This window comes from Nelumbo nucifera, chromosome 1 (assembly GCF_055504915.1).
Source record: "Nelumbo nucifera cultivar China Antique chromosome 1, China Antique-T2T, whole genome shotgun sequence".
In the NCBI taxonomy this organism is placed as follows: domain Eukaryota; kingdom Viridiplantae; phylum Streptophyta; class Magnoliopsida; order Proteales; family Nelumbonaceae; genus Nelumbo; species Nelumbo nucifera.
Window position 1 is genome coordinate 7,292,799 of NC_142649.1, and position 12,667 is coordinate 7,305,465.

Genomic DNA, 12,667 nt, shown 5'->3' on the forward strand with positions numbered 1-12,667 from the left:
GGTTCTTTCATATCTCCCAAGAGGTACCCTAATTTACCTCTTCCCCCAATAGCCATCACGGCTGATTGGGCCCATTCCAAATAGTTTGATTCATCAAACTTTACGGTTGTAATCTGACCACCCATCTCAGAAACACTACCATAACTGATGTTCCCAAAGTTGCTTTCTACCTGATTTTAAACTCCATTTCTGTCAAGTCTCAAAACAGCACTTGGACTACCAATCACAATCAAAAAACAGTATAGGCCTGGTCTGTATTCACAGTGTATGTGCACAAAACTGGGATAACTCTGATCTGAAACCAACTAGCCAACACAACAGTAGCTGTCTGTAGAGCTCTAACCCCTTAAGAGAGTTCGAAAACCCCAAAAAACTCTGAAAAACAGCTTAGAAGTAGGTCTGATATGCTTGGCAGAATTAGGGTTTTAATCAGTTTTTAAAGTGAACAATTCAGTTGCACAATCCAATCAGTACTGTATAGATAGACTTGCAGTAGGGTTAATATGAAACCCTAGAATCTGATCAATGCTAACAATAAACTTGAGGACAGCTCTAGGTAGATCGCAAGGTTCAGTCTAACACTAGGGCTTGCCGCAAGATCACTTTCAAACCCTAGAGCAGAGAGAAACAAAGCTGAGACAGTTTGGCCCAACAGTAGGGTTTGTTGTAAAACCCTAGAGAATCGAAGAGAGAAAACCCTAGAATGGTTCAGCCTCCCTCTCCAGATAGGTCCAACCTATCTTCTCTAATAGAACTTCTCCTAGAAAATAAATAACTTACAAGGAAAAATTGTTTGCTGCCTTCTAAGGTTACCCGAACTCTAGTCTTCTCTGATCCTTCCTGACCACCAATACTCTGCAACCATAACAATCTTCCAACAGCTGCTAGCACTGCTGGCGATCTCCAAGAATCAGTCTGCGAACTCCTCCTTTTCAGCTTCCAGTCCTAGGAGATTCTCATGTGGCCGGCTGGTATTAGACTCACATGAGAAACCCTAACCTTGCTCTGATACCATGTAGTTGTTCAAGACTGCTATCAGTCTTGAGCACTAAGAAACTTCAGGTTCGAAAAGAAGAGAAAGTGAAGAAGAAAGAGGAGAAAGAGTAGTGAGCAGTAGAACACAGGCTTTGAAAGGAAGGACAGAATCTCAATGTTCTGCCGCCGCCACTTCAATTTAATATTTATATGTTATGCTAGTTACTTGAAAGGACACATTTGTCCTTGGTGTTTACATCATAACACATAACAATATAAAACTGAAAAGTAAATAACAACTAGAATAACAGAATAACAGATTGACCATCAGCTATGACTAGATACATTCTACCCTACGGACAGAGTGGGACCACAGCTGTGGCACCCACATCAGTGTTCTCTACATTTACATAGTCAAAATTTTATGTTCTTTGATTTCCATTTGATTAATGGAGGCATACGGAAGTGAGTTCAAGCAGGTGCCAATTTCTGGACTTGCTTCAGTAGATTCCGTTTTGACTAGTGTTACCACAATTAAGCTTGATGGGACGAACTATCTTGCTTGGGCACAGTCTATGAAAATCTATGTTTGTAGTAGAGGAAAACTCAGGTATCTCACAGGTAGCAAGGTGAAACCCGAAGAAATAGACTCTGAATTTGAAAGATGGATGCAAGAGAACTATACTGTTATAGGATGGTTAGTCAACTCTATGCAACCCCATATAAGCCAACACTATCTCTAGATGTCTTTGACTAAGGAGATATAGGACAGTGTAACTGAGACCTATTCACAGAAACTGAATGTAGCCAGAGCATATAAATTGAAAAGTGATATGAAGAACCCGAGACAGGGGGAGAAGAGTGTGACAATCTACTACTTTATACTAAAATCCCTATGGCAGGAAATTGATGTTATGGAGACAGTGGTATGGGAGAGTAAAAAGGATGCTGAAATGTATAGAAAACTAGTGGAGAGAAATAGGGTGTTTGAGTTTCTCACTGAACTCAACCCTGAGTTTGATATTATCAGACAGAACATTTTGGCCAGGGATGAGGTTACTCTTTCACAGACATATGCTATGATAAGTAGTGAGGAGAGTAGGCGGCAGGTGCAGTTGCAGAGTCCATCTACAGAACATTTTGCACATGCGGGAATGAAACCGAAGGGCCCTACTGAGAAAAGAGAACAAATGTGTGAATATTGCAAGAAACCACGACATACAAAGGACACCTACTGGAAGCTCCATCCTGAACTTCTTCCTGATAGGTTTAAGAACAATAATAACCCTAAGAAGGGCAGTCAGGTGGAAAAATCCAAGACTGCTAATGCTGCTACAGTGTCTGAAGGGGGAAGTAAGGAAAGCGAAGAAAAATCAACTATTGAGCAGTTGGCTGCAATGAAGCTGGATTTTGAGAAGTATGGGAGGCTCCTAAATCACCTAGAAGCTACGGTTTCTTCAACTCACCCTTCCAACAGTACATCATCTTCATCGGCTTTTGCTCACTTAGGTACTCGTGCTTCTGCGAATCATGCTTCAGCTTCAGGTAATAAAAAAATCCCTTCGATTATTGATTCCGGTGCATCAGACCATATGACCAGCCTATCTAACCTGTTTTGCTCATATCACCTCCTCTCTGGGAAAGAAAAAATATCCCTTGCCGATGGGTCCCTTGCCCCCATCTCTGGTAAAGGTGATATAAAGACCTCTGACACCCTATTCTTATCTTCTGTTCTTCATGTCCCTAAGCTTAACACGAACCTCTTATCTGTTAGTAGCTTAACAAAGTCAATGAATTGCAACATAACTTTCTTTCCCACTCATTGTGTTTTTCAGGACCTACAGTCTCGGAGGATGATTAGGAGTGGCCATGAGGCGAACGAAATATACTTGCTGGACACACCAGATCAAGCTTTGGGACCACTTCATGGAGTTGCCTTAGAGTCAGTCGTGTCAGAGTCTGTTAACAAAATTTTATTATGTCATTTTCTGCTTTGAGTCATATGTTCCCAGATATGTTTAAAGGAGTGTCTTTATCGAGTCTTCATTGTGAATCATGTGAGCTGGCAAAGCATTGTAGACATTCCTATTCAATTAGCAATAAAAGATCATTTTCTCCTTTCCATATTGTTCACTCTGATGTGTGGGGGCCATATCACATGCCTGAAGGGATGAGAGATCCATCATATGGATGGCCGAACCCCGCAAGTAGGTTGGGCGAAATTTCAAAAATTTCTCTCTCTCCCATCTGGGAATCATATTCCTTGTTTTAGAAAATCTGCATTTTCAAGGATCAATCTTGAACCAAGAACCGGACCAAATCTGAAACCAAAAGGTAGGAGAGGGAGATACCTGATACGAAGAAATAGTATCTTCCAATGAAGGTGTTCACGCCCAAAGAAATCTCCAAAGACTGCTCCCACTAAAGATGACACAGTGTAGGGTGGAGCAAAATCAGCAGTGTTCTTCCCAAGAACCGAACAATTCAACAAGAATTCGATGGAGGCTGTGAGCACGACTTCAGATCAGCCTTTCTCCAAAGACTGATATAAAGAACTATTCTTGATCGCTCCTACAAGAATGGAGATCGAACTGGCAATTGGTAGCAACTGGAGGAGAACGCAGGGAGAAGATGGCACAGTCACACTGTTGCTGTCTTCTCTCTGTGTGATCTAAGATCTGATGCCTGGGGTTTTGAGATATCTTCTGAATGGTTCGCCCCCTCCTCCTTTTATAGACTTAAAGAGATCAGCTCCTAATCCCATTAGGAGTTTCCTTATTCAAATCCTTATTTGAATCTGGACTCTCTTTAAGTGATAAGGATAGATCCTTATCTTATCTATAGATTAGATCAGCTCTCCTAATCTCATTAGGAGCTTTCCAGATCCAAATCTGTATTCAAATCTGGACTCTCTGAGTGGATAGGGAAAACTCCCTATCCTATCTGCTGATCCAATCCCAGATCAGCCCTTGCTTTAACTAATCAAATTAGACCAGTTCGAAATGGGCCAAGTCTATGTGCTCAGTAACCCTCCAAACTACTGCCCAGTTGGGCTTCTTTGTATGGCGTGGGACCCAAACATTGATCTACACATCAGCCACATGGGTTCAGTCTAGCCTCTATTACAAGGCTTGGTCGAATTCACTGTTGTGGGCAGTGAACCCCTGAGCCCATCACCATGGGCTCTTAACGGGCCCAACACTTACACTAAGTGGTCCCTGGGCCAAGCCACCTTATAAAAGCCCAGAGACTGTGGGCAGATGCAAGATTAGCCCATCAGGTATTACCCTCAATGGTCTTACACTTAACCTCTCAGCCCATAATGATCAAACACTGCCCAACAAGAGAGGACCTCTCCCTCGGCTGCAAGGAACAGTGTTGCACTCTCTACTCACATGGATCCCGGGAAATAAAACCTTTTGCAAACATTTTGAAACCATAATATATATGTATATCTTTATATAAATATATTTTGCAAAAACAAATTTCAACGATTGAAATCGACTGCTGGCAGTCTTGGTTTCCATCAGAGAGAGTGCATCCCCGATCATTACCTTTGTCCGACAAAGGGGCTGATCCTGTCACTATGATCACCCACTCAGATGAATTCTCAGGCTGTCCCAAGATACCCAGGTTTTGACCCCCTCTAAGGATCTCATGATTGGCATATCAAAGATAGCCCAATCCGACACGTAGTGCAGTATCATAATCGAGTCTAGGGGTCAGGTGTAACTTTCCAGTTTTGCCCATCAGTCTCCAAGGTCCAGGGCAATACTGGAAATCTGGTCCGGTTCAGGGTTTCAAGTAAACCCACACTGCAATGTACCTCAGGTCTCACCCTGGCAGCTGAGACAAGCCACCCCAACCAACTTGGCGGCACATCAGTGTCAGCCTTGGCAGGATAAATCTCCCCAAATCTATCCAATGGCTGTGAAGATTCTAAACTAACACGAGTCTCATAAGTGTCCAGTTTAAGGGTATTACACAGAAACATACCATAATAACACGAATCAAATATGTACTTTATTCATTTACAATAAATGTCATAAGGTACATCATTCTGATTAGAGCTAAGGGCATACACTGTCTAACAATGCCAACCATGGGGGGTTACAGGTACTTTATCCTCTTTATTGATGATTATTCACGTTACACTTGGATTTATCTCATGAAATCCAGGGATGAAGTACCGGCTATTGTGAAAAATTTTCATGAACTTATCCTCACCCAATTTAATACCCGTATCAAAATATTCCGCTCTGACAATGCTAAGGAGTATTTTGAGAGAACCCTCTCCACCTATCTTGAAACTTTTGGGGTTATTCATCAAAGTTCTTGTTCCTACACTCCACAACAAAACGGGGTGGCGGAAAGAAAGAACAGGCATGTGGTTGAGGTTGTGAGATCCCTCTTATTTGCATCCCATGTTCCTATGAAGTTTTGGGGAGATGTTGTTCTTACTGCTACCTTTCTGATCAACCGTATGCCCTCCCGGGTCCTTGGCTTTAAAACCCCTTTTAGTCTTCTCTTCTCGGATGAGGATATCTTTTCTCTTCCTCTCCGTGTGTTTGGGTGTACTTGCTATGTGCATATTCATAGTCACCAAAGGCACAAGTTTGAACCTAAGGCTCACAAGTGCGTGTTTCTGGGATATGCTTCCACACAGAAGGGTTATTGCTATTTTGATCCAGTTCGTGGCACCCGCTTTATATCTCGGGATGTCACCTTTCCAGAGTTGACTCCCTTCTTTAGTATTCCTCCTGAGGGGGAGAAATCTGATGAGTACTTTGCTATGTCTCTAGCTGTTCCTCTTCCCATCCCTTGTGAGTCCGATCATGGGGAGTCCACCTCTTCCACTGGACCTACCCCTGATGTCCCTGCTCCCCTTCCTGCTTCTGCTCCTGCTCTCCAAAGGTGGTACCAAAGGCAGAGATTCAGACATGTGTAGGTTGTTTCCACTCCTTCAGAAGAGCATCTTGCCACTCTCATCATTCCTGAGGAAACAGGTCAGCCCTCTACTAACCCATCTCAGACTGTTCCAGACCTTGACCTTCCTATTGCTCTTCGCAAGGGCAAGCGGAAGTGTATAGCCCATTGTATCTCCAAACACTTATCTTTCAGCCTTCTCACCCCTTCCTACTACTCTTTTCTTGCCTCTGTTTCTTCCCATGTGATACCCAGGTCTGTACTGGAAGCTTTATCTCAAGCTGAATGGAGGGAAGCTATGATGACCGAACTTGATGCATTGCATAAGAATCATACCTGGGATATTGTAGACTTGCCGGAAGGGAAGGAACCAGTGGATTGTAAATGGGTGTTTACTATTAAATATCACTCTGATGGCTCTGTTGAGAGGTTTAAGGCTCGGTTGGTTGCTAAGGGTTACACCCAAATGTATGGCATTGACTATCTTGAGAAATTTGCTCCTGCAGCTAAGATGACTTCAGTTAGGGTTTTACTTTCTCTAGCAGCTACTTTTGACTGGCCCCTACACCAATTTGGTATTAAAAATGCCTTCTTGAATGGAGAACTGCATGAAGAGGTCTATATGTCTCTACCTCCAGAAGTGTATGGGAAAGAAATGAAAGGCAAGGTGTGTAAACTACATAAATCTATTTATGGTCTCAAACAATCTCCTCGGGCTTGGTTTGAGAGATTTCGAGCTGCTCTTGTCTCTTTTGGCTACATTCAAACACAATCTGATCATACACTGTTCTTGAAGAGAAATGACTCTCTGGTGACCTTCTTGATTGTTTATGTTGATGATATTGTGGTCACGGGTAATGACATTGAAGAGGCCAATAAACTAAAAGCATTTCTCAACTCTGAATTTGAAATCAAAGATTTGGGAGATCTTCGGTATTTCCTGGGCATTGAAGTTGCTCGATCTAAGGATGGTATATTCATATCTCAACGCAAATATGTCCTTGATCTTCTTGCTGAAACTGGTAAACTTGGAGCTAAACCCATCTCCACTCCCATTGATCCTAATCATAAGCTTTCTGCCACAGATGGTGAACTTTTGTCTGATAAGGGAGTGTTTCAGAGACTACTTGCGAAGCTGTTATATCTTTGCATGACTTGGCCAGATATTTCCTATGCAGTCAGTGTTATCAGTCAGTTTATGCATTCTCCCAGAGATACTCATCTAGCTGCTACAGAAAGGTTTTGTGCTACTTGAAAGGTACTCCAAGGAAAGGTATTCTATTTGCTAAGCATGGTCACATGAAGCTGGAAGCCTTTACTGATGTAGATTGAGCAGGATGTATTGATGACAGAAGGTCCACCTCTGGTTATTGTGCTCTGGTTGCTGGGAATATTGTGTCTTGGAGGAGTAAGAAACAATCAGTAGTTGCTAGATCTTCAGCTGAAGCAGAATACAGGGCAATGGCTCATGGTGTGTCAGAATTACTATGGCTACGATCCCTTCTAGGGGAATTGGGGGTGGACTACGAGAAACCAATGATGCTCTATTGTGACAACCAAGCTGCTATCAACATTGCACATAATCCTATTCAACATGACAGAACTAAGCACATTGAGGTTGATAGGCATTTCATAAGGGAAAGAGTCTCTTCAGGAGAAGTTTGTTTACCATTTATCACATCAGAAGAGCAACTGGCTGATATCTTGACCAGGGGAGTTCCCAGGGGGAAATTGACACACTATATAAGCAAGCTGGGCATGATTGACATCTATGCTCAGCTTGAGGGGGAGTGTAAAGAGACAGGGCCGAATGGGCCCTAACAGCCTTTCGTGTGATATCCTTTATTTTATCTTTTATTTTATGTTGATGGGCCTCACTTAATGGGCCTGTTATTTGTTCTTATTTTATTTTCTTTATGTAACTGCCAAGCTGGCTGCCCACTTAAGGGTATACTTGTCATCATCAATTTTTTAGAGATTAATAAAATAGGGTTAGAGGAGAAGGGTGATTAATTTGACTTCTTCTTCTCTTACCTCTTCTCTTCGCCATCTTCCTCTCTTATACAGTTATTCAGATCTGTTCTATTCTGCTAATCACTAAGTTTAATCTTGATATTAGAGGACTGACTTACATCTAATCCTCATGCCTCGATATAATAGATCTGGGCCTTTCAAATACACATATAACATGTTCATCAACACAGTATTGGGCCAAAGCTTTGTAGTGGTAGGCCTAAACTTTCACCTCAACATTCAAAATAACCATCCAATTGCTTACATTTTACACGGGTACAAAGGTCACTGACAATGTTAGCAACAGAATCTGTTAATAAAAGGGTTGACATGATCTAATTGATGTGATTTAATTTGGTCATTAAAAATTATTCATTGGGGATGATAATTAAAAAACTGTCCATAAATTAACTAAAGCCTGATTCCACTCAATTTAAAGCACCTGCCTTAATCATATCATCAATTGAATGGGTTGCCTTTATGATCTTTTGGCGGTTGATGATTAGAATTGCTGCAACACAGAAGACAGGTAATTCATCATCCCCTTCTTTTGTTGATGAGACTACAGTGCAGATCTGCATGCGAGCATTCCTTGACCAAAAATTCCTAGTCAATCCACAAAAGGGACGACTTGACACTGATTTCATACCACTGGCATCAGACAGGGATCGTTCTAAACTTCCATGTTTGGAATGTAAGCCTTCAATTGAACTTCCATTACCATTCTCCGCACTTTCATCTCCAGTTTCTGTACCTGAATCCTTTGGAAGCAGTACCACCAATGGTTCAAGACAATGATCCTCTAACTCACGAGCCACAGATTCATCAAAATCTGCAGCCCACATCATCTGCATAAAGACATGGTCATAGAATTACCGATATAAAAAGAAAGATTACATCATAAAAGCATGAAATAGCATATTTGTTGAGAACCTGTTAAGGATAGTGACACTCATCACATTAGATTTTCTTTTATCAAAATTTCAGAAATTTCCCAAGCATTTACCAACTACTCAGCATTCAGCAACATGTATAGCAATAAATGCTTCTAAATTCATGTCAAAATCAACATGCATCATAAGAGACCACAAAGAAAATAATTATTTTACTTTCTCTATCATATATGATTTTGCATATCATCTGCAAATTGTAAGTATCCAGAGGCGAAGGCAAATCTGAAAGCTGTTTAGTGGGAGTAAATAAAGAGGAAGAGGAGGGACCATTGGCTAGATTTCTAGGTTGTGAGGTGAGTGATCAGCCTTTGGTCTATCTAGGACTGCCCTTGGGGGGAAATCCTAGGTCAGAAAGGTTTCGGAACCCAGTATTGGAAAAATTCACTAAGAGGTTAACAGGGTGGAAGAGAAATTACATCTCCCTAGGGGGCAGAATTACATTAATTAAGTCCACTTTAGAAAACCTTCCGGTGTACTTCCTGTTCACTTTCAAATTACCAGCCAAGGTTGCAAAGCAGATTGAAAAGATAATGAGAGATTTTCTTTAGGAACCAGGTGACACTAAGAAAGACCACTGATTGAAGTGGGAAGTAGCTAGAAAGAGGGAACAAGGGGTTTAGGTATCAGTAATATTAGGTTAAAAAGTTCATCTTTGATAGGGAAGTGGTTGTGGAGGTTTCCCTTAGAACCAGACAGTCTATGGCACAAGGTAGTTAAGAGTATACATAGCTTGGTAGCAAATGGTTGGGATGCTGGTGTTGACCCAAGGGCTTCCCATTGTTCTCCTTGGAAAGCTATCGCTGGAGTTGTGCTTGCTTTCCATCCTTTCATCAGGTTTGATGCATGCTCAGGTAACAAAGTCTTGTTTTGGGAGGATATCTGGCTCGGGAACACTCCCCTGAAGGATATGTTCCCTTCTTTGTATTCCCTTTCTGTAAACAAATTCAAGGCTATTTTCTCCCTACATGGGTCTGAGGGTTCCTGGGATCTAGGTCTAAGGAGAGGGTTGAGGGATTCAGAAATGTCTTGTGCAGATGAGATGCTCTCTTTGCTATCTTCAGTGTTCCTAGATCAGTCTTGTTCGGATAGTAGAACTTGGCTGGATTCTTCCTCAGGATTCTTCTTTTGCTCTTCGTTCTTTAATGCTTTACTACATTCTCCTGTTGTACCTGGTTCTTTTCTTGTCAAGGAAGTGTGGTCTACTCCTGTTCCACCAAAGGTTAGGGCTTTTCGTTGGGAATTGGTTCCTCAAAAGATCAATACTATGGATGTGCTACAAGGAAAAAGGCCAAACTGGTGCCTATCCCCCAATGTTTGTTGCCTTTGCTTAAGGAGTGGTGAGACTTGTATCTTGTCTATTTGTTTCTTATATTTTGGACCAGTTCTCTTCTCTCTTTGGTTGCAGGTGGAATCCCCCCCCCCCCCCCCCCCCCCCCGTGCATGCCAAGCCTTTTCGGCCCCAGCTTTTTCCATCAACCAAAGAAAAGGGGTAGGGTTATGTGGAAAATAACTAGAGCAGCTATCATTTGGCCAGTTTGGGAGGAGAGGAAATAATAGGATCTTCCAAGGTCAAGAAAAATCCAAGGAAACACTTGTGGAGGGCACTACAATTAAAATCATTCATTGGCTGAAAGTCTTGCATCTTTTCAAGGATTTCTCTTATGATGACTTCATTAGAGGTTGGAGGGTTATAACTACGTCCTCTTCCTCTCCTCCTTTAGTCCAGGAGATTTGGTCCTCAACCATACAGGCTAGAGTGGAACTGAATTTTGATGGCAGCTCTCTAGGTAATCCAGGTCCATCGGGAAGTGGGAAATGAGGAAGGAAGAGTTCTGGCCCTCTACTCGGGTCCAATAGGGGTTGGTGACTCTTTAGGGGCAGGCTGAAATAAAAGCCCTACTTCAAGGTCTCAGATTGGCAAAACAGTAGAATATGCAACAGTAAGAAGTGGAAGGTGACTCCAAACTGGTTATAGGATGGCTACAAACTGGAAACCTGGGCACATGGTACTTCAGGCAACTGATAAAGGAAATTTTGATTTTAGCAAGGGACTTAAGGGTGCAGTTCAAGTCGGCAAGAAGATGATAGGGACACAGCTCGGCCCAGCAGCATGATACCCATACAGCCTTACCCGAATACCTATGTGAGAGGGCCATGTCAGCTAGTTAGTTACAACTGAATTAGCCCCCCATGTGATGTAAAGGGGTATAAATAATTGAAAGGCAATAAAGTGGATTACCTTTTTGAGCATCAAACGTTTCTTCTCTTTCTTTCTGTAGGAGGACTGACCTCCCTCGAAGAAGCTCCTGTGGTAGGCAGAAACCTACCAAGTGGTATCAAAGCCCAGTCTTGGGATGACACCATGGTGGGAACGAGAGCCTCTGTTAGTGAAGACAGAATCGAAAAACTGGAAGGGGATATGACTGAGATCAAGGCGGCCCTATCAGTGGTTCTAGCCAAACTGGAGAAGGCGCCTGTCAATGAGAATGTGGACCGGGAAGGAGAGGGCAGCAAACAGCCCAGTGGCAGATCTGGAGGAAGCAGAGTGTTGCAGCAGACCAAAATCACTTTCCCAAGCTTCTTAGGTGAGGACCCTGTACCATGGATTTATAGAGCTGAGAGATACTTCGAATACCATGAAATACCAGGGAATCAGAGGGTATCAACCGCCGCTATCAATCTGGAAGGAGAAACAATCCTCTGGTTCCAGTGGTTTCACCGGTCACACCCCCAAGTGACTTGGGCTGATTTCACTGATGCCCTATGTGTGCATTTTGGACCCACTGGGTTCGAAAACTACAATGAGCAACTGGCAAAATTGAGACAAACGGGGACAGTGAGGGAATACCAGGTGGAGTTTGAGCATTTATCCTCAAGGGTACAGGGGTGGCCGGAAAATGCTCTGTTGGGCAGTTTTATCGGCGGGTTGAGGGAGGATATCAGAGTGGAGGTGAAATCCACGCAACCTCTGACGGTCATGGCTGCTGTCGGCCTGGCCAGACTTTATGAAGAAAAAGTGGGCAGACTCAGAAGACCATTTAGCCGCTCTCAGGGATCTCTCCTGAGAACCCCTATGATGGGGTGCGGCCCTAAAGACAGAAGCGGCCTAGACCTAGCCACTGCTGGGCCCATTAAACCTGAGAACCAGGGCTTTAGGCCCAACGTCCCCTTCAAAAGACTAACATGGGCCGAGATGCAGGCCCGTAGGGAGAAGGGCTTATGTTATAATTGTGACGAGCTGTTCGGCCCAGGTCACAAATGCAAGGCCCAACAGGCCTTGTTGCAAACAGATGGGCCAGAAGAAGGAGAGCTGGCGGCTGAAAGCCTCAAAGAAGACAGCCCAACCAGCCTTGATATGATATTTGGGCTTGGCCCACCCGAGATTTCTCTCCAGGCCCTCACAGGCCTCACGTCCCCCCAAACCATGCGTGTCATGGGTAGATTGATGGGCTGGGAGGTAGCAATTTTGGTGGACAGTGGGAGCACCATGAATTTTGTTTCTGATGACTTGGCCATTCAAATGGGGGTGACCATTAAACCCACCTCTAAATTCAATGTCCAAGTGGCCAACGACAGTCAAATACCATGTGAAGGGGTCTGTAAAGACATGGAGCTAACCATCCAAGGAGAAATCTTCTGCGTTGATCTGTACACATTGACCTTTAGTGGGGCTGACATTGTTCTGGGGGTACATTGGTTGCAACAATTAGAGCGGGTGATTTGTGATTGGTCTAAACTAACCATGGAGTTTCAAAGGGGAGACCGCACCATAACTCTGAGCAGCTCCAGGATGCTGGTTC

At 43.1% G+C, this 12,667-nt stretch overlaps 1 protein-coding gene across 9 annotated transcripts in view; it reads right to left on the reverse strand.

Annotated features, from left to right (window-relative positions):
- LOC104587004 (rab GTPase-activating protein 22-like) overlaps positions 1-12,667 on the reverse strand; it is a 93,261-nt gene that overhangs the window by 9,529 nt on the left and 71,065 nt on the right. For all 9 annotated transcript variants that reach the window (XM_019195956.2, XM_088894766.1, XM_088894768.1 and 6 more), the window contains one exon: positions 8,361-8,762. In XM_019195956.2, the coding sequence (XP_019051501.1) occupies positions 8,361-8,762 (402 nt within the window). The remainder of the gene's footprint in view (positions 1-8,360; positions 8,763-12,667) is intronic.